We start from the raw sequence: 24,543 nt of genomic DNA, 5'->3' as shown, positions 1-24,543 counted from the left end.
ACGGTCTGTATCACAACCAGCCGTGATCGGGAGTCCCATAGGGCGACACAATTTCCCCAGCATCGTCCGGGTTAGGGGAGGGTTTGGCCGGGGGGCTTTACTTGGCTCATCACGCTCTAGCAACTCCTTGTAGCAGGCCGGGCACTTGCAGGCTGAGCTCGGTCGTCAGTTGAATGGTGTTTCCTCCGAAACATTGGTGCGACTGGCATCCAGGTTAAGCGGACAGGTGTTAATAAGCGCTGTTAGGCATGTCATGTTTTGGAGGACGCATGACTCGACCTTCGCCTCCCGAGCCCGTTGGGGAGTTGCAGCAATTTTTATATATATAAATATATATAGCCTACACCATAGCTTTCAACCTACCAGTATTTGTGTAAACTTTCAAAATAAATTCTGGTATAAATAATACATAAAATGAAATAAAGTACTTTTTTAAAGGTGGTTGCAATGCTTTGAAAAACAGTTGTACTGCACTAGTGCTTAAAAAAAATCTATATTCCTAAAGTTTAGCATGTCTTTGCAGGGGAACTCTTATTTTGAAAACAAAGACATCTGTGATCGTGGTGCCAGCATAATATCCTGCTGCTAGGAGAACAGTAATGCTCCAGTCCTTGAAGTGGCTATCGCGAGGTTAGCAGCATAGAATTACAATTAGTAGAACTGATATGCTCAAAGCAATGCTCCATGGTGGAATATAGAATTCCAGTTAGAACGTTCAAAGAATGTATGTATAGCCATTATCTGAATATTCTGTGCCATATGTTGAATTATGTGCATTTAAATGACAATTTATATTGGTCATATTATATGATGTATCTAAATATACAGATATGAGTTGATCAGCTAACAAAAGTGCACCACCCAAAAATGTGTGGGACAAAAGTTCTACCAAACCTATATCTATGATTGGCGCACACCTAGCTCGTGCTGTGGATGTGATGATGCGAAACAATGAAACGACACCCCAAAAATGGCCGAAAGTCACAAGTTTCTCTCCTCCTCCCACATACAGAATATATAATTAAATAGTATAGGCTAAAAACAAAATTCAATATGACCACAATAGGTTTTCCTTATTATTTTATACATAGAGATAGATGAATGCCTTTAAGTATAGGCTACACATTAAGTAGCCTAAAAGGCATAAATGCATTTTCAGATGTTAGGATTTGTTTAGCTACACAGGCTGTCAGAGATAAAGCAGTATTTTAATGAATAGCTAGAAACGTATTGTTTCTTACATGATTCTTACAATGTGTATTACATAATTTATAAATATTCACTCGCTTTGTGTGTGTGTGTGTGTCAAATCAAATTTTATTGGTCACATACACGTGTTTAGCAGATGTTATTGCGGGGTGTAGCGAAATGCCTGTGTGTGTGTGTGTGTGTGTGTGTGTGTGTGTGTGTGTGTGTCGATGCTTGAATTCTACTACTACACATGGTGAGTTGAAAACACGAGTTTTGTTGTATTGGAACATGTTAAAAGGCATCCTATAAAATGAAAGAGGTGAACATGAATGTAGCAGGAAGACAATGATATGATCTAGATGGAGAAAATGCTTTGTTCCAAATCTGGTGCAATGCATCAGCCTGCAGCTAGGCCTATATGTTATGTTGTGGTGAAGCTTTTGTGACATCACTGTGGAATTCACGCACACAGGGACACATGCACACACCCATTACCTTTGGACTTGTTTGTGTTGTTTACTGGGTGAATGACTGAATCCTTTACACCCCAATGGAGCCGACCAGGTGAAGGCAGGTCAATGGCACTGACTGAACAACAAGAAACTCACAGTGGGTTCCGCTGCCGAGGTCTGTCTCTGTAACAAAAACAGACGGGCCGTTTCTGATTCTGACAGCACAAAGTTATCATAGAGAAAGGATCATCACACACATGCACACACACACCTGACTAAGTAAAGACTCACTCTTGTGGTGGTGTGTTAGTGTGTGAGAGCCTACAGTAGGTCTGGGAGTAGAGGAAAAGCATAAGATTCACAGTCACTGAACTCACTGTTTTCTATCTATGAATACATATCTGCAGGCTTGAATGAAACGTGTGAATATTTCATGTTTTTTTCTCTGAATGAGAGCTTGTTTTTTAAGTTTGGGGGAGAGAGTGTGTATGTTGGGGTGGCGGGTATTTTACCACTTGTTTCAGTTGCAAGTTACATCATGAAACGGGTTATATTTGGTGGAGAAAGTGAGTGAGGCACAGACACACATATGCACACACACACACACACACACATACGCACACACACAAACACATATGCGCACACACACACACACACACACACATATGCGCACACACACACACACACACACACACACACACACACACACACACACACACACACACACACACACACACACACACACACACACACACACACACACACACACACACACAACCGATATGCACCTGCTCAGTCATGGTAACCTGATTTTTAAATCATGAGATGAGTTTCCATGGTAACAGAGCGATAACCCTTTACAGTCATTGTTACAGAGGAAGATTGAATAAATACAGTAGATTGAACAGAAGCGCACACGCTCTTTCTCTTCCCGTCCACACACAAAGAGCCCGAAAGAACATTACAGTTTATGCTGTATAAACATGACAGTCATTCACTATAGAAATTTAGTTCACTAATGTTGAGAGAGAGAGAGAGAGAGAGAGAGAGAGAGAGAGAGAGAGAGAGAGAGATCATAGACTACTGCTTGCTGCCATGTGATGAGAACCAGAGCCAGGGCATTCCAAGAGCATCAAATGTCCGCCAGTCTATAAGAAAGGCATAGAGAGAGGTGGCAGCCATTTTGAAAAGCAGCTGCAGTGAGCAAGTGAATAGGGAACGTGGGGTCATCAGTATCTGGCCACGCTTGAGCGGAAGATCAAAGTACAACGCTTTCAAACCAACATCATTTCAACCTTTAACTCTTACCCCAACCCACTAACCCTTAACTGTAAACAAATAGCTAATATACTTGCTCAACAGTTCTCTTGATATAACAGTTTAGCCATTCTAGCAGAAGTACAAAGCAATGAACTGAACAACAGTTGAGGTCCAATGTGTATCCACTAATTTCTTATTTTACATATCAGTCACGTGTTATGACAAATGTACACAAACTCAAAGACATGTAACATCAGAAAGAGAGCATGATGACCCCAAAGTACAGATGTCTGTAACCTGATCTACCTTGGAATATAATGTTTATCCCAGGCGTTTAATGTTGATGAGAGCCAGGGTTTACAGGGAATGACTCTCTAACTCCTTGATGAGAAAAAGCCAGGGTCAATCTACTATTTTATATTAACCATTGGCTCCATCTAGCGGTACATGAGGCTATTCAAATGCAATTGTTCCATCCATGTAGCTAAATGGGATCTTTGGGACGTCCCTTAAAAATGGTTACGGTTAGTGTTAAGGCGGCTTTGGTTATGATCCTAGGGTAGCACTAATATGTGTGGAAGTTGTTCACAGATTTAGAATCGGATTATCCACCCGAATTCCAAATTTAACCAGGATGGGATAAACACAAAACTGACCTTAGATTAGCGTCTGGGTGGAAAGTATTCCTGGGGAGCTGTCAATTCCATCGTCTACCTACCTAGTACTGTACTGTTAGCTAGCGATCTACTGTAACCACGCGATTTGGAGTTAATTTAAAGCATTGTTTATATAAAGTATATGCAATACTAGCTACTTTCATTTTTTATTAGTTTAAAACGTGATACGCGAGTTGATCATGTTTGATGGTCACCTTAAAACATACTGACTGTTTGTTCGCATTTAGCTAGCTTGCTGGCAGGCTTGGGGAGTAATGGGTTACAAACAATTGTAACTGTAATCCGTTACATTACCAGCAAATATATTGTAATCAGATTACAGATACTTTTTAAAAACTAGATTATTACTTTGAGGATACATTTTACATTCAGAAAGGACTTTTGGGAAAAAAAATATTTTACACTTCTCTGTTTTCTCAATGACATTCAAATCAGCATTGAAAAAAGGCACAATTTTACATTTGTTCAACGTGAGCGAGTCTGACCATAAATCAGAGACCACTATAATGACACAACTAATGTGTTTGATGGATCGCGGGAAAAGAGCAGGAATAGGCTTTTGTAGGCTACTGTCCAAGCTATATCTTCCAATGGAGCGACTGATGTTGGCATCCAAAGATTATCCAATTTGAATAAACGCTTGGAGGTTGTTCAAAAATCTAAATGTGTATTTGAAACCAATAATAGATGAATTCAAGAAATTTAAGGTGCCTATCAATCATTGTTTTTGAAACCAGGGGACAGCCAGTGAAAAATGCGATCTTGCAACAGCAGCATAAAAGTGAGTATTTTATTGCTCAATCTAATTCATGCTGATAAAATAAATAAATACATTGGCCTAATACCCTGACTACACCGCTCGTGTTGCGTGCGTTGCAAAATAATTTTAGGAATCTATGTTATTCAATTATTGCACGCACACTGCTCGCACGCGACAAATTATCTAGCAACAGCAAGCTAGCTAAATAGGAAAAATTAGCTAGCAAGCTAAATTGCCATACATGTTTAATGCTTTCCAACCTGTCCCCAAATTAATGTAATTGGTTCAGAGTTTGTTTTGATATTTTAACCTGCGTGTCGTGATCGCGTTTGGTGTGGGGGGACAAAATACATTTATACGGAACCCAAACCGCCTGCGCGCCATCGTGCATAAATGTATTTTGTCCCCCCCACACCAAACGTGATCACCACACGCAGGTTAAAATATCAAAACAAACTCTGAACCAATGACATTTGAGAAACAGACGCCTCTGAAGTCCTCAACTGGCAGCTTCATTAAATAGTACCCGCAAAACACCAGTCTCAATGTCAACAGTGAAGAGGCGATTCTGGGATACTGGCCTTCTAGGCAGAGTCGCAAAGAAAAAGCCATATCTCAGACTGGCCAATAAAAATAAAAGATTAAGATGGGCAAAAGAACACAGACAATGGACAGAGGAACTCTGCCTAGAAGGCCAGCATCCCTTAGTCGCCTCTTCACTGTTGACGTTGAGACTTGTGTTTCACGGGTACTATTTAATGAAGATGCCAGTTGAGGACTTGTGAGGCGTCTGTTTCTCAAACTAGACATTTTAATGTACTTGTCCTCTTGCTCAGTTGTGCCCCGGGGCCTCCCACTCCTGATTCTATTCTGGTTAGAGACAGTTTGCACTGTTCTGTGAAGGGAGTAGTACACAGCATTGTATGAGATCTTCAGGTTCCATCTCGCATGGAATAGCCTTCATTTCTCAGAACAAAAATAGACTGATGAGTTTCAGAAGAAAGTTCTTTGTTTCTGGCCATTTTGAGACTGTAATCAAATGCTGATGCTCCAGATACTAAACTATTCTAAAGAATGCCAGCTTTATTGCTTCTTTAATCAGGACAACAGTTTTCAGCTGTGCTAACATAATTGCAAAAGGGTTTTCTAATGATCAATTAGCCTTTTAAAATGATACACTTGGATTAGCTAACACAACGTGCCATTGGAACACAGGAGTGATGGTTGCTGATAATGGGCCTCTGTATGCCTATGTAGATATTGCATAAAAAATCTGCCGTTTCCAGCTACAATAGTCATTTACAACATTAACAATGTCTACACTGTATTTCTGATCAATTTGATGTTATTTTAAATTTGGGAAAAAAAGTGCTTTTCTTTCAAAAACAAGGACATTTCTAAGTGACCCCAAAATTTTGAACAGTAGTGTAAATATATATATATCTCCATTGATTCTTAAAGAATATAACTTATAAATGCCTCATGAACTTAGTTAAACTTTTACACTACATGTGTCACGATCGTCTTGATGAGGAAGAGTGGACCAAGGCGCAGCGTGATACAAATACATCTTATTTTATTAGAAGAGACAAAAACACGAAACGAACACTTTTACAAACCAACAAACGACCGTGAAGCTACAAAACGAAAGTGCACACAAACGCTACTAACGTTTAGACATAGACAATTACCCACACCAGCCTAATGCCTATGGCTGCCTTAAATATGGCTCCCAATCAGAGACAACAATAAACAGCTGTCTCTGATTGAGAACCAAACCAGGCAACCATAGACTCTCCTAAACACCTACACTGAACCCAACCCCATACACTCTACAAAACCCCCTATACAATACAACCACCCAAGACGAGACAAATACACACAAACATCCCCCCTGTCACACCCTGACCTAACTAAAATAATACAGAAAACAAAGATAACTAAGGCCAGGGCGTGACAACATGAGAACCCAAAATATAAAGTTGTTTTTCTCCAGTGTTTGTAAATGTAAACCAACACTGTATAGCCTCATATCATGGTAAAAAAAAATATGTTGATATCCTCGATGGTCAGTCCTTGCATCCATAGCTCTGTCTATTAATCTGAGAGTGGTACATTTCTCCAGGCAGCTGTTTTGTTTTTGTTGTCTGTGGATTTGCTCTTTAAACAGCTGCATATTATTAAGATATCAAAGTGTCACCAACAAAAAGTTAAACAATTAGGCCTATAGCAGCAAAAAATAAATAAAGCACATGTAAATAGCACTTTTCAGTAGTGCTCAAAACATGACATTTCATGAGCGCAGCATTTATTTTTCAACTCAAATCAATGAGCCCAATCAGTCCTCCATGACAACAAAATCATAAACAACAGAGTAGGGCTGGCTAATAAGTCCTTAGTTTTGGGGTTATGGTCAGGTAAAACAATTTGGCTAATCTATACTTCCATATTTCCAAGTCCTGTTCTTGAAGATCAAGGGGTTTAACATTTATTGGAATGACTGGAATTCTGATAGACTTAGTTTTTTAATGTAAAGATATAATTTATTAGTATTATTAAATGTAGTAGCGATGGGTTAGAAGAAGCCTACATAACCAACCCATAAAGTGACATTTAACATTCATATATGTCCAACTATGTAAACTTTAACATTGATTTATCCTGCAATAGATGTTGTTCAATTGGTAACATACATTTTTGTATTTTTCTAATGCCTCTTAAGGGGAAAGTACTCTAAAAGTAACTGATTACATTACTGAGTTTGGGTAATCCAAAAAGTTATGTTACTGATTACAGTTTTGGACAGGTAACTAGTAACCGTAACAGATTACATTTAGAAAGTAACCTACCCAGCCCTGATTGCTAGCTAGCTATGGTTAGCTGTCAGTGTCACTTTCAGACTTAACGCCAGTTAGCTGTAATAGCTAACGCCCTTCCCTTGCAATAATGGCAAGGAGATTATTGCCTTGTGGATAAATAGATTACTATTTTACAATGAAGCGATGTTCAAATGAAGAGTTGCGTCTTTCAATTCAGTCAGTGTGCTCTGTAGCTGGCTCGCTTCGCATCGAGCAGGACTCAGGTGATGACTGTTTGCCAGAGTGCAAGCTCCTGCTCTCGTGGAATCAGATGGTCATACTGAGATGTGATGTGACAATCATTCAACGTCCCACTCAACCCGTTTCCAATAAACCACCTAATTAATTTGGTGTTCAGTGAACTGTTAATAACAAACCTTTGATTAATGTTGTAATTTCATGATTCTATCTGCTGCACGAATCAACGGACAAAAAGTAGGCCTACAGTAATCAATATGAAATGTATGGGTTATTTCTATCCCGCGCTGTACCCATGATAAGATCTGACCGAAATCGTTTGTTCAACATAACAACCCAGCTAAACATAGGCGTAGCATATTATTTTCCATGTCGCACACAGATAAAAGACACATTGTCATGAACAGTTATCCCATTGTGTTCACATGGTTACAGTGTGATACCACCGGCAGCTACCATCACACACACACACACGCCAGCAGTTAGATCTTCAAAACTCATATTGACTTCTCTTGTTCCCTCTCTCTTGTAGCATGGCGGATAAACAGGATAAGAGTGAGCTGAAAGCAGAGCTGGAGAGGAAGAAACAGCGCCTGGCCCAGATCCGAGAGGAAAAGAAGAGAAAAGAGGAGGAGAAGAACAAGAAGAAGGATGTAAGTAGAGAGAAGAGGAGTAGAACATGCTATTGGCTGGCTTGATGCAGAGGAGTTGTGGGGGCTCACATCCCTGTAACATTCATCTGTATGCAGATTAAATGTATGTATTCTATTGCCCCTACTGTTGACCAGGCTATGTTAGAGATTCAGTCTGATTTAGTCGCCTTGCAGAAAGCCCTTGTTGATTTAAAATGGTTAGTTATTGCTGCAAAAACTAAATGTGTGTTGTTTTCTAATTCTCATAGAAATATTTCAGATGGTTTACACATTTATGCATTGGATGGTTCTCTCATCGAGCAGGTTGCCGCCTATAAATATCTGGGTATTTGGATTTACAAAAATGTTATGTTAAAAAAACATATGGATGAGCTAGCTACCCACTGGGCGCACACATTGGTTGAATCAATGTCATTTCAATGAAATTACTTTGAACCAACGTGAAATAGACGTTGAATTGACGTTTGTGCCTAGTTAAGAAGCTGAGGTTTAAAGTAGACTTCTTTTATAGAAATAAACGAATCAAAAAAATAAACGTCCTCTCACTGTCAACTGCGTTTATTTTCAGCAAACCTAACACGTGTAAATATTTGTATGAACATAATAGGATTCAACAACTGAGACATAAACTGAACAAGTTCCACAGACATGTGACTAACAGAAATTGAATAATGTGTCCATGAACAAAGGGGGGGGTCAAAATCAAAAGTAACAGTCAGTATCCGGTGTGGCCACCAGCTGCATTAAGTACTGCAGTGCATCTCCTCCTCATGGACTGCACCAGATTTGCCAGTTCTTGCTGTGAGATGTTACCCCACTCTTCCACCAAGGCACCTGCAAGTTCCCGGACATTTCTGGGGGGAATGGCCCTAGCCCTCACCCGCTGACCCAACAGATCCCAGACATGCTCAATGGGATTGAGATCCGGGCTCTTCGCTGGCCATGACAGAACACTGACATTCCTGTCTTGCAGGAAATTATGCACAGAGCGAGCAGTATGGCTGGTGGCATTGTCATGCTGAAGGGTCATGTCAGGATGAGCCTGCAGGAAGGGTACCACATGAGGGAGGATGATGTCTTCCCTGTAATGCACAGTGTTGAGATTACCTGCAATGACAACAAGCTCAGTCCAATGATGCTGTAGCACACCGCTCCAGACCATGACGGACCCTCCAAATCGATCTCGTTCCAGAGTGCAGGCCTCGGTATAACGCTCATTTCTTCGACGATAAACGCGGATCCGACCATCACCCCTGGTGAGACAAAACCGCGACTCGTCAGTGAAGAGCACTTTTTGCCAGTCCTGTCTGGTCCAGCGACGGTGGGTTTGTGCCCATAGGCGACGTTGTTGCCAGTGATGTCTGATGAGTACCTACCTTACAACAGGCCTACAAGCCCTCAGTCCAGCCTCTCTCAGCCTATTGCGGACAGTCTGAGCACTGATGGAGAGATTGTGCATTCCTGGTGTAACTCGGGTAGTTGTTGTTGCCATCCTGTACCTATCCTGCAGGTGTGAGGTTCGGATGTACCGATCCTGTGCAGGTGTTGTTACACTGGGTCTGCCACTGCAAGGATGATCAGCTGTCCGTCCTGTCTCCCTGTAGCGCTGTCTTAGGCGTCTCACAGTACGGACATTGCAATTTATTGCCCTGGCCACATCTACAGTCCTCATGCCTCCTTGCAGCATGCCTAAGGCACGTTCACGCAGATGAGCAGGGACCCTGGGCATCTTTCTTTGTGTTTTTCAGAGTCAGTAGAAAGGCCTCTAGTGTCCTAAGTTTTCATAACTGTGACCTTAATTGCCTACCGTCTGTAAGCTGTTAGTGTCATAACGACCATTCCACAGGTGCATGTTCATTAATTGTTTATGGTTCATTGAACAAGCATGGGAAAAAGTGTTTACAATGAAGATCTGTGAAGTTATTTGGATTATCTTTGAAAGACAGGGTCCTGAAAAAGGGACGTTTCCTTTTTTGCTGAGTTTAGATCATGCCTCTCCTTAAACAGCAGGAAGCAGGTTGTACAGGCAACCTTCCTGCCAGTTCTTGATTATGGTGACACCATTCATCAGAATGCAGCAGCCGCTACTCTAAAACCCTTGGGTGCGGTGTACCATAGCGCGCTTCGCTTTAATCACAGTTGACAGGTTTAATAATCACCACAGCGTCCTTTATCAGGTCAGCTTGACCTCTCTAAATTCCCGTAGATCACTTAATTTTCCCCTTTTTGTTTACATAAGCTCTGCTGCACAAGCTTCTAACATATCTCACTTCTCTGTTAATGTATAAAAATACGAGTCCCCAAGCCCGCTTACAGGGTTGGTTAACACTTGAAGTCCCTCGTGTCTCCACCAACCTCGGTAAATCAGCATTTAGTTTTACTCAGAACATGTTTGGAATAATTTACAATCCTCGTTACGTCTTGAATCCCTGGTGACAGTAGGGCACTTTAGAACGCTGATGAGGAATGAATTCACTGAAGTGTGCTCGTTTTCTGGTTGATTGTAATCATTTTTGTGTTGTGAAACGTACTGTATCTTCTGTATCTCGTAGTTCTTTTTTGTTGCTGCTGTTTTATTGTATCATCATGTTGATTTGTGAATTGTTTGTTCTCAGGGCACTATTGAGAATGAGACCCTGGTCTCAATTGGGCTCCCCTGAATAAATACAAGTAAAATAAATAGTATATTATTATTATTAGTGTGTCATGTAATAGCCTATGCAGTATTTATATGTGGTTATATTGTGTTTATTACGTGATCCTTTTCCCTGTCTCTCCAATTCAACGGATCCCTCTCCCGCTGCCTCTCCTTTTCTACCCATTCTCCCTCTTCCCCCCCTTCCACTCTCTCCCCCTGTAGGGGTCTGACTCGAAGCGGGAAGGGGGTGGAGTCGGTGCAGCAGATGACTCTTCTGACCTGGAGAAGAAGAGGAGAGAGGCTGAGGCTCTGCTGCAAAGCATGGGGATCGCCCCTGATATACCCAACAGTAAAGACACATACACACACATGTACACACACTCACGTACACGTACATACTTTTCTGTTTTTTAACAAGCATTTTTCCATGAAGCCTCAGCGTGCCACTTGTCCCCTACTTTTTCTTCTCTTTTCTTCTCTCCCGTCATTTACTACTAACCAACTGACTCTCTCATTCACTCAATTATTCACTCCCTCATTCTTTGACCCCCCCCCCACACACACACACACACACAGCCCCACACAGCCCAGCCTCTGAGGGTAATAACAGAGGATACGTGTCTGTTTCACTATCTAGTCACTACCCTTATGTCTCCCTCAGCCAAGTCAGTGGGCAGCGATTCTGGAAGCCAGGACTCTGGAGATGGAAACTCTAGGTCTGTGTTTGTGTATTTGTGATTAAGTACCTGTATGCTCATTGTATATTATTAACCTGCCAGCTTTCTCTCTTTCTCTGTGTTACTCACTCTCTTCCTGCGCTCTCTCTCTCTCTTCCTGCTCTCTCTCTCTCTCTCTTCCTGCTCTCTCTCTGCTGCCCCCTGGTGGTGTGTTGTGGCTGTATCAGGACATTACCCTGGGATCCTGACACCTCTACTCTGCAGCTGCACTCTGACTCTGAACTACTGGGGTTCACCTCTTTCTTACTCTATAAGACACATTCCCCTACTTGGGCTGTGGTTTTGCTCCTCTCTTCGGTTCCTCTTGGTCATTTCTTTGGTGGGCCTGAATGGCCCTTGTTAGTATCATACACATTGCTGTCTGCTAGCACATGTAGAGTGTTTGTCTTTGTAATGGTGTGTTTGGATGTGGAGTGTGAGAGTGTTTGTATAATGGTGTGGCTGTGTTTTTAAGTTTGTATGTGTCGCTCTGACTATGTGTGTGTCTCCTGTCCAGGCGAGGTTTTAGGCTTGGCATGGCAAAGGTGACCCAGGTGGATTTCCCTCCAAAAGAGATGGTGTCCTACTCCAAGGAGACACAGACCCCCGCCGATACACAAACACACACCCAGGCTAAACCAGGTAAACTTAGTGTTTTATGGGTTAGCGGCAATTCTACAAACTTTGAATGTTTTATTGTACGTTGTGTTGTGAGCATGATGTTGTGGGTGTGTGTGCGTGCGTGTGTAGCAGAGGAGGCGGAGGAGGAAGAAGAGGAGGAGATGGTCGATCCCAAGCCAGCAGAGGACTCCCAGGAAGAGAAAGCTGATGAGCAGAAGCAGGAAGAAGGTGAGATTGACTTTACCCTCCTGCCTCTGTAAGTTGACTAGCCCTGGCCTACACCACTTCCGATATTAATGCGTGTGTGTGTGTGTAGTCCCTCCCAAGGAGCTGACTGAAGAGGAGAAGATGCACCTGCTCAACTCTGAGGAGTTCATGACCTTCTTCGATCGAGGGAGCAGGATTGTAGAGCGGGCTCTCTCTGAGCGAGTGGACGTCTGCTTCGACTACAGTGGCCGAGACCTGGAGGACAAGGAGGGGTGAGACACACACACCTGAACACACAGCTATAGAGAGTGTATGTTCTTATTTCTCTCGCTCTTTCTTTCAATATTTCTTTCTTCCTTTCCAGTGAGATGCAGGCGGGGGCTAAGATGTCTCTGAGTAGGGTGTTCTCTGACGAACGTTGGTCCAAGTACAGAGTGGTCACCTGTCTGGACTGGTCTCCTCAGGTAGGAGAGTGTGTGTGATGATTCGGAGTAGGGCCTATCTTTTAAAAAGTTACATAATCTCTTGTGTTGGACTCTGTTAGAGTCATGCAAATCTGTGTATTTGATTCCTGATACACTTCTGTTTTACCCCTGTTGACTGCTGTTTGACTGCCGTCTGCTGTTTGATTCAGTACCCTGAGCTGCTGGTGGCCTCCTACAACAACAATGAAGATGCTCCTCATGAGCCGGACGGAGTGGCTCTGGTCTGGAATATGAAGTATAAGAAGACCACACCCGAATACACCTTCCACTGCCAGGTACACACACACACACACACACACACACACACACACACACACACACCACCTCTCTGTGAATATAATTCTCTTCTCTGTGTCTCTTCCCCAGTCTGCAGTGATGTCAGCGGCATTCGCCAGGTTCCATCCTAACCTGATTGTGGGTGGGACTTACTCAGGCCAGATCGTCCTATGGGACAACAGGAGCAACAAAAGAACATCTGTACAGAGAACTCCCCTGTCTGCATCCGCTCACACGGTAACTCACATACACTACAAAGGAACGTTGCTGACAGGTGTATAAAATCAAGCACACAGCCATGCAATCTCCATAGACAAACACTGGGTGTAGAATAACCTTACTGAAGAACTCAGTGACTTTCAACATGGCACCTTCATAGGATGCCACCTTTCCAACAAGTCAGTTCGTCAAATTTCTGCCCTACTAGAGTTGCCCCGGTCAACTGTAAGTGCTGTTATTGTGAAGTGGAAACGTCTAGGAGCAACAACTGCTCAGCTGCAAAGTGGTAAGCCACACAAGCTCACAGAATGGGACCAGCCAGTGCTAAAGGACATAGCGTGTAAAAATCGTCTGTCCTCGGTTGCAACCAGAGCTGTTGTGGTGACCGTATTACTGCTACACCAGCGGTCACGAATCATGAAGGCAGTCAAATTACACATGACAATTTAGTCACGGTAACTAGGCTTCTCCAAGCTCTGATTGTCATTAGTAGCCTACCAAACGTGCTAACTGCCTGGTACTCAGCACTCGATTGTCCCTCTAATCACTCTGACATCAATGCAAATGTATTCGAAAATCAAATCAAACACTTCATGAGAACCCATGAGCTCATGTTGCACACATTTCTATAGGCAAAAAAAAAGAAGAGTGATGGCCTCTATTAAAAAGAGGAGGATTCTATGTTTTCTATAGGCAAGGCCTATTATATTTTTCTCAACTTTCCTAATATTAAGCTAATATTAAGCACATTTCTTATCTTTACAACAGGAGTATAGCCTACCTGGCTGGCATGACAATTAACCACAGTAAAAGCTTCCTCCATTCCCTATTTAAGTGTAGAGATTACATGTATTTTTCCCCCTGCCCCTGTTGAGACAATATAATGGTCCATTCTAAATCAAAACAAATTTCACACACACATTATTTAGTACAAGATTAAATCAAGAATAGTCTTATGGGTGACAATATTAGCCTATCACTTGTGAATGATGTCCAGTTTAAGGCAAGAAACAATGCCTTTAAAAAAAAATCAGTCGCACACCTCATGTAGCCTAGCCCATAGGGCTATATGTTTTGATAAGGTTTGAATCACAACTAAAGTGGCCAGATATTGGTGTGGAAGAACTTAACTGGTCTGTACAGAGCCCTGACCTCAACCCCATCGGACACCTTTGGGATGAATTGGAACGTCGACTGCGAGCCTAATCGCCCAACATCAGTGCCCAACCTCACTAATGCTCTTGTGGCTGAATAGAAGCAAGTCCCCGCGGTAATATTCCAACATCTAGTGGAAAGCCTTCCCAGAAGAGTAGAGGCTGTTACAACAGTAAAGGGGGGACCAACTCCATATTAATGCCCATGATCTTGGAATGAGATGTTCATATACTTTTGGCCACGTTGTCAACATTGAGTGCTCAATAGCTTTCAAATTGTGAAAATGTTTAGATATTATTTTACGGGTACCAGCTACTATCAGCTAAATATAGACTGGACTGTGTCATGTTAGCTAAATGGAAACATCACCCATTTCTAACGGTGTCCTGTGATATTCAGCATCCTGTGTACTGTGTGAACGTGGTCGGGACCCAAAACGCTCACAACCTCATCAGCATCTCTACTGACGGAAAGATGTGTTCTTGGAACCTAGACATGCTGTCTCAACCACAGGTACGACTGCAGTGTGTGTTTGTGTTCTAGGACATTGCGAAGTTAGTGTTTTGGCAGTTTTAATGCTGTGTGTGTGTGTGTGATACAGGACAGTCTGGAGCTGGTGTTTAAGCAGTCTAAGGCAGTATCAGTGACCTCCATGGCGTTTCCTCTGGGTGACGTCAACAACTTTGTGGTTGGGAGTGAAGATGGATCCGTCTACACCGCCTGCCGCCACGGGAGGTGTGTGTGTTCAGAACTTTGCTTTGTGGACATCACTTTGTGGCCAACACCAATATGTGTGTGTGTGTGTGTGTTTTACAGTAAGGCAGGCATCAGTGATGTGTTTGAGGGACACCACGGTCCAGTCACTGGACTGAGCTGTCACAGTGCCGGGGGTCCCGTGGATTTCTCCCATCTCTTCATCTCTGCTTCCTTCGACTGGACCGTTAAGCTGTGGACCACCAAGGTAACACACACATACACACTTCTTCTGGGAGCCCTCGTAGTAGAGTATGATCTCCCTCCAGGTGTCGCGGGTCCCGGTTGTTGTGTGTGTCTGGCTGGCCATGGGTCCGGAGGTGGCTGGGCAGGTTGATCGGTGATCTGCAGCTTCTGTGGCAGCAGGAATGGTTCGTTCTGTGTCCCGGGCGTTGTTGTTACTGGCACGGGTTACTGTGCTTTGCGGCGACACACACTTACCCTTTCTCCCCATCGTCTCTCTGTAGAGTACCCGTCCTCTGTATTTGTTTGAGGACAGCTGTGACTATGTGTATGATGTCATGTGGTCTCCCACTCACCCCGCCCTCTTCGCCTGTGTGGATGGATCAGGACGGCTGGACCTGTGGAACCTCAACAACGACACAGAGGTACACACACACATTTCTACGCACAGTGCAAAACAACAGATATGCATATGAACAATGCAACATTGTGCGTGTCCTAGGTGCCCAGTGCCAGTGTGGTTGTGGATGGGTCTCCTGCTCTGAACCGTGTGCGGTGGGCTCACTCAGGGAGAGAAATCGCTACAGGAGACTCAGACGGGCAGGTGCTGGTCTACGACGTAGGAGAGGTGAGAGATCCATCCCTTATACTGAAGCTCTTGATATACTGTACATGTCGTTCCTGTGTGTAACCCATGTGTGTATGTTCTCTCGTTTCCACAGCAAATCTGTGTGCCCAAGGCAGATGAGTGGACCCGTTTCGTGCGCACGCTCGTGGAGATCAACGAGAGCCGAGACGAAGGAGACGAGCTCGCCGCGCAACGCCTACTCGCCTGATCACCATGGTAACAGGGTTACTTTGGGGACCACGCCCCTCTTGCTTCCAAATCCTCCCTCTGGTTGGAGCAGGTGTGATGTCTATCCCTCAGGGTTCTAGAAGGTCGACAGGGTTCTGTCCACCGCTCCAACTCAAGTCCTTTTCTAAATATGCAAAACGTACCTTTTTACTACTTTTTATTTGTACATTTTCCAGACGTATGTATGTTCCCTATGGTCTGACGATGTGTGTTAAACTGATGGTGAAGAACAGAAAAAGATCACCCACGCTATGCGCATTCCAACCTTCATACACAAGGACAGCCATGTCCTCATACTTTAGCAAAATTTTTATTTATCCATGCGTTTATATCACATTCGGTTACACACATTTTTAAACATATTACATATTTCTGCAGATAACGTTACTAATATCCCCTACCATTAACATTACACCTAAACCCAAAAATAAAGCTTTTTAAATTAACTAAAACTATTCTTCACGGCAAGTTATGAACCAAAGTTTTTACTTTCTTTTGGTAATGTACCTGTCTCTTAATGTACCTGTCTCTTCGTTCTCCTTCCTGAAAGCATGAATAATGAAATCTTCCCACATACGAAGATGTGGACGCAAGCAGAGCCATAGATACAGTACCTCTGGAAAGTATTCAGACCCCTTGACTTCATCCACATTTTGTTACGTTACAGCATTATTCTAAAATGTTTTAAATAAATATAAATCCTCAGCAATCTACACAAGCAAAAACAGATTTAGATATTTTTGCAAAAATAAACAGAAATACCTTAATTAGTATTCAGACCCTTTCCTCAGACTCAAAATTGAGCTCAGGTGCATCCTGTTTCCATTGACCATCCTTGAGATGTTTCTACAACTTGATTGGAGTCCACCTGTGGTAAATTTAATTGATTGGACATAGTTTGGAAAGGCACACACCTGTCTATATAAGGTCCCACAGTTGACAGTGCGTGTCAGAGGAAAAAGCAAGCCATGAGGTCGAAGGAATTGTCCGTAGAGCGCCGAGACAGGATTATATCGAGGTACAGATCTGGGGAAAGAGTACCAAAAAGATGTCTGCAGCATTGAAGGTCCCCAAGAACACAGTGGCCTCCGTCATTCTTAAATGGAGGTTTGGAACCACCAAGACTTTTCCTAGAGCTGGCCGCCAGGCCAAACTGAGCAATTGGGGGGAGCAGATTCTCTGGTCTGATAAAACCAAAATTTAACTCTTTGGCCTGAATGCCAAGCACCACGTCTGGAGGAAACCTGTCAACATCCCTACGGTGAAGCATGGTGGCAGCATCATCCTGTTGGGATGTTTTTCAGTGACAGGGAGATTAGTCAGGATCGAGGGAAAGATGAACTGAGCAAAGTACAAAGAGATCCTTGATGAAAACCTGCTCCAGAGCCCTCAGGATCTCAGACTGGGTTAAAGGTTCACCATCCAACAGGACAACGACTCTAAGCACACAGCCAAGACGACGCAGAAGTGGCTTCGGGACAAGTCTCTGAATGTCCTTGAGTGGCCCAGCCAGAGCCCAGACTTGAACATCTCTGGAGAGACCTGAAAATAGCTGTGCAGCAACACTCCCCATCCAACCTGACAGAGCTTGAGGATCTGCAGAGAAAAATGGAAGAAACTCCAAATACAGATGTGCCAAGCTTGTAGCGTCATACCAAGAAGACTTGATGCTGTAGTCGCTGCCAAAGGTGCTTCAACAAAGTACTGAGTAAAGGGTCTGAATAGTTATGTAAATGTAATATTCCCATTAATAAATTAGCAAAAATGTATAAATTCGTTTTTGCTTTATCATTATGGGGTATTGTGTGTAGATTGGGGGACGACGACTATTTAATCAATTTTAGAATAAGGCTATAACATAAGGGGTCCACATTCTGTGGCACCGAAGGCACCACATTCTAGTTAACATTCCAACAAGACTTTTGTCAGAACATTGTCCATTATAATTCTGTTGGAGTTCACCAAACTCTGTATAGATATGGTGTGTATCTAATTACATTTTATGATAAAATGGATTACATTTTATCTGTATGACAAAGTCTAGTTTTCCACCAAAACTATTGGTTAGATTTTGCTTGGCCATTTTTGCTGTTCATTCTCCTTGAAATAAAATATTTTCAGGTGTGAAATTAAACTAAATTACTTATTTCAATAAAATACACAGAATGAATTTAAAATGCATTTAAGTTACTTAATCCTTTGCCCAGGATTCTCCTCAATAAACAGTTTGAAAAGGTCTGTACATCAGTAAGAGTGATTCTCAAGAGACGAAGGCCCAACGTAACTCCAACATTAGTCACGTTGCTTCTTAACGTTACCGCAACATTTGTCACCGAAACGTTTCGCTATCATGGGGTTGCTCTAACATTACCATAACACTGTTCTCCAATGTTACATTAATATTGCTCTAACATCAGTAATAATGTTCCTTTCCAGCTGTGTCACGTCTCTGTACAGCAGATCTACAATATGTACATTAACTTCCTGTGCAAGGCCCACTCAGTAAAGCCTTACACATGCCGTCCAATCAAATATCTCCCACACACTGTCCAATCATTGTAGCCCCCCCAAAAATGGATAATCAGTTATTCATGAGAAGAGAGGAGCCACCAGAGAGATGGAGGAATGGGAGCGAGAGCAAAGGAATAGAGAGAGAAGGCTCCTTTCAAACCAATGGTTTCATATGAAAAGCGGAATGGAAAGAAAAAGGAGAGGCGCATGTAGCCACTGGAGATACAACAGTAGTGTTCAGGTTAATGCCTGCTTCAACAATGGACCTACAGTCGGCTCTCCAGGACCAGGGTTAGAGCACTAGAGTAGACCCTGGGGTGTTTGTGTTTATAGCTGTGCACATGGCCCCTAGGAGTGTACGTGTGTGCATGTCGGTGTACATGGCCCCTAGGAGTGTACGTGTGTGCATGTCGGTGTACATGGCCCCTAGGAGTGTACGTGTGTGCATGTCGGTGTACATGGCCCCTAGGAGTGTACGTGTGTGCATGTCGGTGTACATGGCCCCTAGGAGTGTACGTGTGTGCATTTCGGTGTACATGGCCCCTCAAAATGAGTGTGTTAATCCGTATGCATGTCTGTCTAAGTGCATAGCCCTTAGTGGAGGGGTGGTGGCAGGCAGTTAGAGGCCAGTCTTTAGGGGGGCGGCAGCCTTTTGAGGGTGGGCAGAAGAGGGGTCAACGGGGTCAGGGTGAATGGAGACCACTCCAGAGGACTTGAACTTGGGCAGGTGGAGGCCAAACTTGTTCTCCACGCCAGCGAAGGTGGCCGTGGCCAGACGGTAGCCTCCCACGTGGTCAGCACTGACCGGAGGAAGCTCAGAGATACGAGATTTAGGAGTGGGCTCAGCCCCCGCCGGACGACTGGATAAAGATAGAGGGAAATGAGACATTGGAGATTAACTAACAATGGTATCTTGGGTTATAACAGTGGGGAGTGTGTCTGTGTGCACGCGCGCGTACTCACTGTCCTCCGAAGTCCACATAAAACCACCTCTGTAGAAGCTCATAGGTCACCAGAGTTACTCCAAACTGAGGAGAGGATCGACACATACGAGCTGGGGGGAAGAGAGAGAGAGACAGTGAATTCCCATTTGTGTAGTCACTTTGACACACAACCACCAGAACACACACCTCCAGCTCCCTTCCACAGTGCTCCGAATCCCTCCTCCTGCGTGATTTTCCTGAAACAGTCCATGACTCCAGTGTAGGTGGTATGTCCCGCCCTCGCTGCTACCTGCAGGCGCGTCTTGATGACATCGGCAGGTGTCACCAGGGAGGCAGCAGGGACGCCTGGGAAATGGAGTCAGAAAGGCTGTCACTTGAGGCCATGACTGTTTTTGACAATCAAATCAAGTGGAATAGAAACTGAATAGGTCTGTGAAGCGCGTGTACCTCCGATGGCTCCAGAAGCTAGCAGCTGTAACGGGCCTAGTCGACCCTGCTCGTCGGCAAACTGAGCCTTGGTGTGGGCGTACACTGGGAAGAAGATGGCTGAGAAAGGGATGTCTCTCAATAAACATGCTTTAGCGCCCTACACACACGAGTAAATAAAATACATTACTTTCAATCAAAAGGCCTTTTGTTCACCAAAATACAAGAACAATGACACCAGACGTAATGGCCACACACGTCTACCTTGTAGAGGCCGAAAAAGCCAAGGTCTCGGATGACACTGAGGGCGCCAATTCTGGGTCCTGTTGTGATCTCTCCTGCCACCTGCAGTCTGATCTTGACTATCTCCAGCGGGTTCGTAAAGACCACCTGGGAAGCCCCTGCCTGCAAAGAGAGAGACATAAGGTGAAATGAGTGAGAAAGACATGGAGGGAGGCTACCACAGCTTCCCATTCAGGTAGAACAGAATGGGACGCATTTAGAGTTGGGAAGTTTGACAGGAACAGGTTTGGTCGTCGGTCATACTCACACAGGCTCCGGCCAGCACCTCAGCAGCGAAGGGAATGGTGTCGTCTTTACCAGTGAACTTATCTCACAAAGTCATTCATCTACAGGGAGAACAGAGAGAGAGGAGATCATCAGCAAATAAGTACTACAGAGAGAATAGTCAGACATGTCTTAAACAGAATACGTGTTGAGTTATCTTAAGGTGCACATCCATAGTGATTGGCTGGTGGAGGGGGAGGAGTTAGACTCACCGTAAGTTTGATTGCCTTCTCTGGAGCCACGCCTATGAGCTGGGGAAGAAGACCTGCAGGGCAGCATGGGAGATTGAGTCCACATATGACATGAACCACATCTCATGACAACAACAGTTTCTTAAGGGAGGAGAAAAGAGTACGAGGATGAAGGAAAGGTGAGAATTAAAGAACAAAGGAAGAAGTGAATGGATGGAGGCCGGTTTAGTGATGCAGTGTGGGCGAGCCAACAATAAATGGCAGTCTTGCAGTTCTTTTTCCATCAACAGAAGAGCAAAATAGCAGGCAATATAAAAGTAAAAAAAAGAGGACCAGGAGAAAATAAAATAGGGACGGGAAGGATGGAAAGAGAGGTAAAGAGTAGAAGAGAAGGATGGGGAGGAAAACAGCAGCCAAGAGGGGAAGAAAAGCGAGAAGGAGAACAACCAAGAATGCACAATGTCCGTCCGTACCTCTGTAGAATCCAAAGAAGCCTTCGTAGCGCAGCACCTTCTTGGCACAGTCAAAGCTGTTCTTGTACATGAGCTCTCCTACGAACGTGCCTGTAATCCTCTGGTTCTGCATCCTGGTCTTCACCAGGTCTATCGGATACACTGCCGTGGCTCCCGTAGCTACACACACACACCTAAGTGGGCTATTGAAACTAGGCAAAACTTTTTTTTTAAACCAAGTAACTTTTTATTTGGGTGGGGGGGTGGATATATTCCATGAAAGTATTCCTTACCTCACACCACCCCCAGTCCCTTACCTCACCCCCAGTCCCTTACCTCACCCCCAGTCCCTTACCTCCAGCAATGGAGCCCAAGCTGAACCGGTAGGCCGACTCTGCGGCCTGCAGCAGCACGGACCTGGAACCATCACCCTGGCTCTGCTACACAGAGAGAGGAGAGTTTGACCCACACTCGCTCGCAGTTGCACACGCACACACACACAAATGCACGTCTCTTACCTGTTTCTGTAACTCGGCCAGGTGATAGGGCAGCGCTCCCTCCTCCAGCGGGGCTATCCTCTCAATGTCAGCAAAGTTCAGACGCCTGAGACAACACAGCGTCATTACCACAACACTCTGAACAGGTATGTATACAGTACGAGGCTTTTAGAGCAGTGAGCATGTTTACCCAGAGTGGGAGTGTAGGCCTGATAGCTGGTACAGGATGTCAATCTCCATGGGAGAGACCTGGCCAAACTTGTTCGCAGCAAGGGCAAACTCCTCTAGAGAGAGATGGGTTAATAGTCTGCATCACACACACTACAGAGAGATTGAGAGAGCTTGCCAATGCTCTCTACCAACATGACAGTTCCCCTGCTGGCAGCTAACAGACGACTGGCAAAGTGGGATCACACTACTCCTCTCACACGTCTGGAGCACTTCTGACCAGTGTGGCTGTGTCAGTACAGTGCATGCGTGTGTGTGTGTGTGTGTGGAAGGGTATACGTAAGGGCCTGTATAGGCAAGGTGCACGCATGTTACCTTTAGTGACCTGTGCGTCCTTGCGGGTCCCGGCCAGCGTGCTATAGATCTTGCGGATCAGCTCCATGTTGTTGAGCAGAGAGTTGAAGGCGTTGAAGTAGGAGAAGCTGACCATGTGAGAGGTGCTGCCCCCCGCAGCCTGGGAGGACAATCGCACAGAGGAAGGGGTTAGAACAGGGATGCCCTCTCCATTACTCCCCTGTCTGTAATCCCCTGTCTCTTATCCCACACACAATCATACACTCTCTCTTACCGAAACCAGGTTTTCCTCCACAAACAGTGTAAGCATGTGGTGTCGGATTGTGGCCATGATGTCACTGAAGTCCATGGCAGAGATGGTGCCGCTCTTGTTCTTGTCCTTCTGGGCAAAGGCCTGGCGTGCATGCTCCAACTGCAACTCCTGTAGGTAGAGAAGAGCGTGTGCAGTGCTTCCCCTGGGATACTTTTCAACAGTGGTGGCAAAGTTAACGTGGGGCGTGGTAGCGGGCGAGGCCACTGGCATAGTTTTAGATGCCCTCCTCTTGGCCGGAGACAAAAATGTGGCCGTTTTATAAAGCTACATTTCCTACACCGCGTGAGCGCCACGGAGCGTGTGTGTGCATGACTGAGTGTGTGTGAATACCTGTAGAAACTGGGTGAACTCGAGGTAGCCGAGGCATTTCTTGCGGTCGTGTCCAAAGTGCAGGCAGATGAACTCACAGTCCCAGTTAAAGGGGATGTGGTGGTGCACAGTGGTCTGGCTGAAGATGTCCCGCACATTCTCTGTTCAAGGGATGGACAGATCGAGAGAACCATAGAATTAGAATGAGCAGAATGGACATTCCCATTCAATGCAACGTTATGTGACGGGGAGGAACGGCGGCCATATTAGTTGTACCATTTTAAAACGTCTTCACATCATCTCACACTTTCTTTCTGTGCATCTGTGAACACCGGGACAATATCGGTTCTGCTCATTCTATGACAGACCAGCATTAACCTATATTCAGACATCAGATTAAAACAGTGGCCTTCAGGCTGAGTGACTGTACTAACAAACCATAATTGGTTCCCTTTAATTAAAATCAAATCAAATCAAATTTTATTAGTCACATACACATGGTTAGCAGATGTTAATGCGAGTGTAGCGAAATGCTTGTGCTTCTAGTTCCGACAATGCAGTAATAACCAACAAGTAATCTAACCTAACAATTCCACAACTACTACCTTATACACACACACAAGTGTAAAGGGATAAAGAATATGTACATAAAGATATATGAATGAGTGGTGGTACAGAACGGCATGGCAAGATGCAGTAGATGGTATAGAGTACGGTATATACATATGAGATGAGTACTGTAGGGTATGTAAACATAAAGTGGCATAGTTTAAAGTGGCTAGTGGTACATGTATTACATAAAGATGGCAAGATGCAGTAGATGATAGAGTACAGTATATACATATGAGATGGGTAATGTAGGGTATGTAAACATTATATTAAGTGGCATTGTTTAAAGTGGCTAGTGGTACATTTTTACATAATTTCCATCAATTCCCATTTTTAAAGTGGCTGGAGTTGAGTCAGTATGTTGGCAGCGGCCGCTAAATGTTAGTGGTGGCTGTTTAACAGTCTGATGGCCTTGAGATAGAAGCTGTTTTTCAGTCTCTCGGTCCCTGCTTTGATGCACCTGTACTGACCTCGCCTTCTGGATGATAGCGGGGTGAACAGGCAGTGGCTTGGGTGGTTGTTGTCCTTGATGATCTTTATGGCCTTCCTGTGACATCGGGTGGTGTAGGTGTCCTGGAGGGCAGGTAGTTTGCCCCCGGTGATGCGTTCTGCAGACCTCACTACCCTCTGGAGAGCCTTACGGTTGTGGGCGGAGCAGTTGCCGTACCAGGCGGTGATACAGCCCGACAGGATGCTCTCGATTGTGCATCTGTAGAAGTTTGTGAGTGCTTTTGGTGACAAGCCGAATTTCTTCAGCCTCCTGAGGTTGAAGAGGCGCTGCTGCGCCTTCTTCACAACGCTGTCTGTGTGGGTGGACCAATTCAGTTTGTCCGTGATGTGTACACCGAGGAACTTAAAACTTTCCACCTTCTCCACTACTGACCCGTCGATGTGGATAGGGGGGTGCTCCCTCTGCTGTTTCCTGAAGTCCACAATCATCTCCTTTGTATTGTTGACGTTGAGTGTGAGGTTATTTTCCTGACACCACACTCCGAGGGCCCTCACCTCCTCCCTGTAGGCCGTCTCGTCGTTGTTGGTAATCAA

The 24,543-nt window shown here is 44.4% G+C and overlaps 1 protein-coding gene and 1 pseudogene across 4 annotated transcripts; one reads left to right on the top strand and one right to left on the bottom strand.

The window, feature by feature from the left end:
- Positions 1-1,354: 1,354 nt before the first annotated feature.
- LOC139560075 (dynein, cytoplasmic 1, intermediate chain 2a-like) lies at positions 1,355-18,327 on the top strand. 4 transcript variants are annotated; one of them, XM_071376566.1, is made up of 17 exons: positions 1,355-1,444; positions 7,929-8,049; positions 10,910-11,036; positions 11,349-11,403; positions 11,592-11,654; positions 11,921-12,045; positions 12,154-12,252; positions 12,341-12,503; positions 12,596-12,695; positions 12,866-12,991; positions 13,083-13,229; positions 14,766-14,879; positions 14,968-15,101; positions 15,183-15,327; positions 15,587-15,727; positions 15,805-15,930; positions 16,025-18,327. In XM_071376566.1, exons 1-17 carry the CDS (start codon positions 1,419-1,421, stop codon positions 16,136-16,138), a joined length of 1,926 nt encoding a protein of 641 aa, XP_071232667.1. In that variant the 5' UTR covers positions 1,355-1,418; the 3' UTR covers positions 16,139-18,327. The 4 variants fall into 4 exon arrangements, with proteins under 4 accessions (XP_071232667.1, XP_071232669.1, XP_071232668.1 ...); XM_071376567.1 differs by lacking the exon at positions 1,355-1,444 and adding an exon at positions 3,502-4,361; XM_071376568.1 differs by lacking the exon at positions 11,592-11,654.
- Positions 16,453-24,543, bottom strand: part of LOC139560029 (electrogenic aspartate/glutamate antiporter SLC25A12, mitochondrial-like) — a 37,899-nt pseudogene continuing 29,808 nt past the window's right edge.

This window comes from Salvelinus alpinus, chromosome 30, assembly GCF_045679555.1.
Source record: "Salvelinus alpinus chromosome 30, SLU_Salpinus.1, whole genome shotgun sequence".
NCBI lineage: Eukaryota > Metazoa > Chordata > Actinopteri > Salmoniformes > Salmonidae > Salvelinus > Salvelinus alpinus.
The sequence above is the reverse complement of the archived record's forward strand: the minus strand, read 5'-3'. Positions and strand labels throughout refer to the sequence as shown.

Coding starts and splice junctions, on each gene's coding strand:
- LOC139560075 (XM_071376566.1), top strand. CDS start 1,419: ATGCTTGAATTCTACTACTACACATG. Junction 12,696..12,865: donor GTCTGGACTGGTCTCCTCAG/GTAGGAGAGTGT, acceptor TGTTTGATTCAG/TACCCTGAGCTGCTGGTGGC. Junction 15,102..15,182: donor ACCGCCTGCCGCCACGGGAG/GTGTGTGTGTTC, acceptor TGTGTTTTACAG/TAAGGCAGGCATCAGTGATG.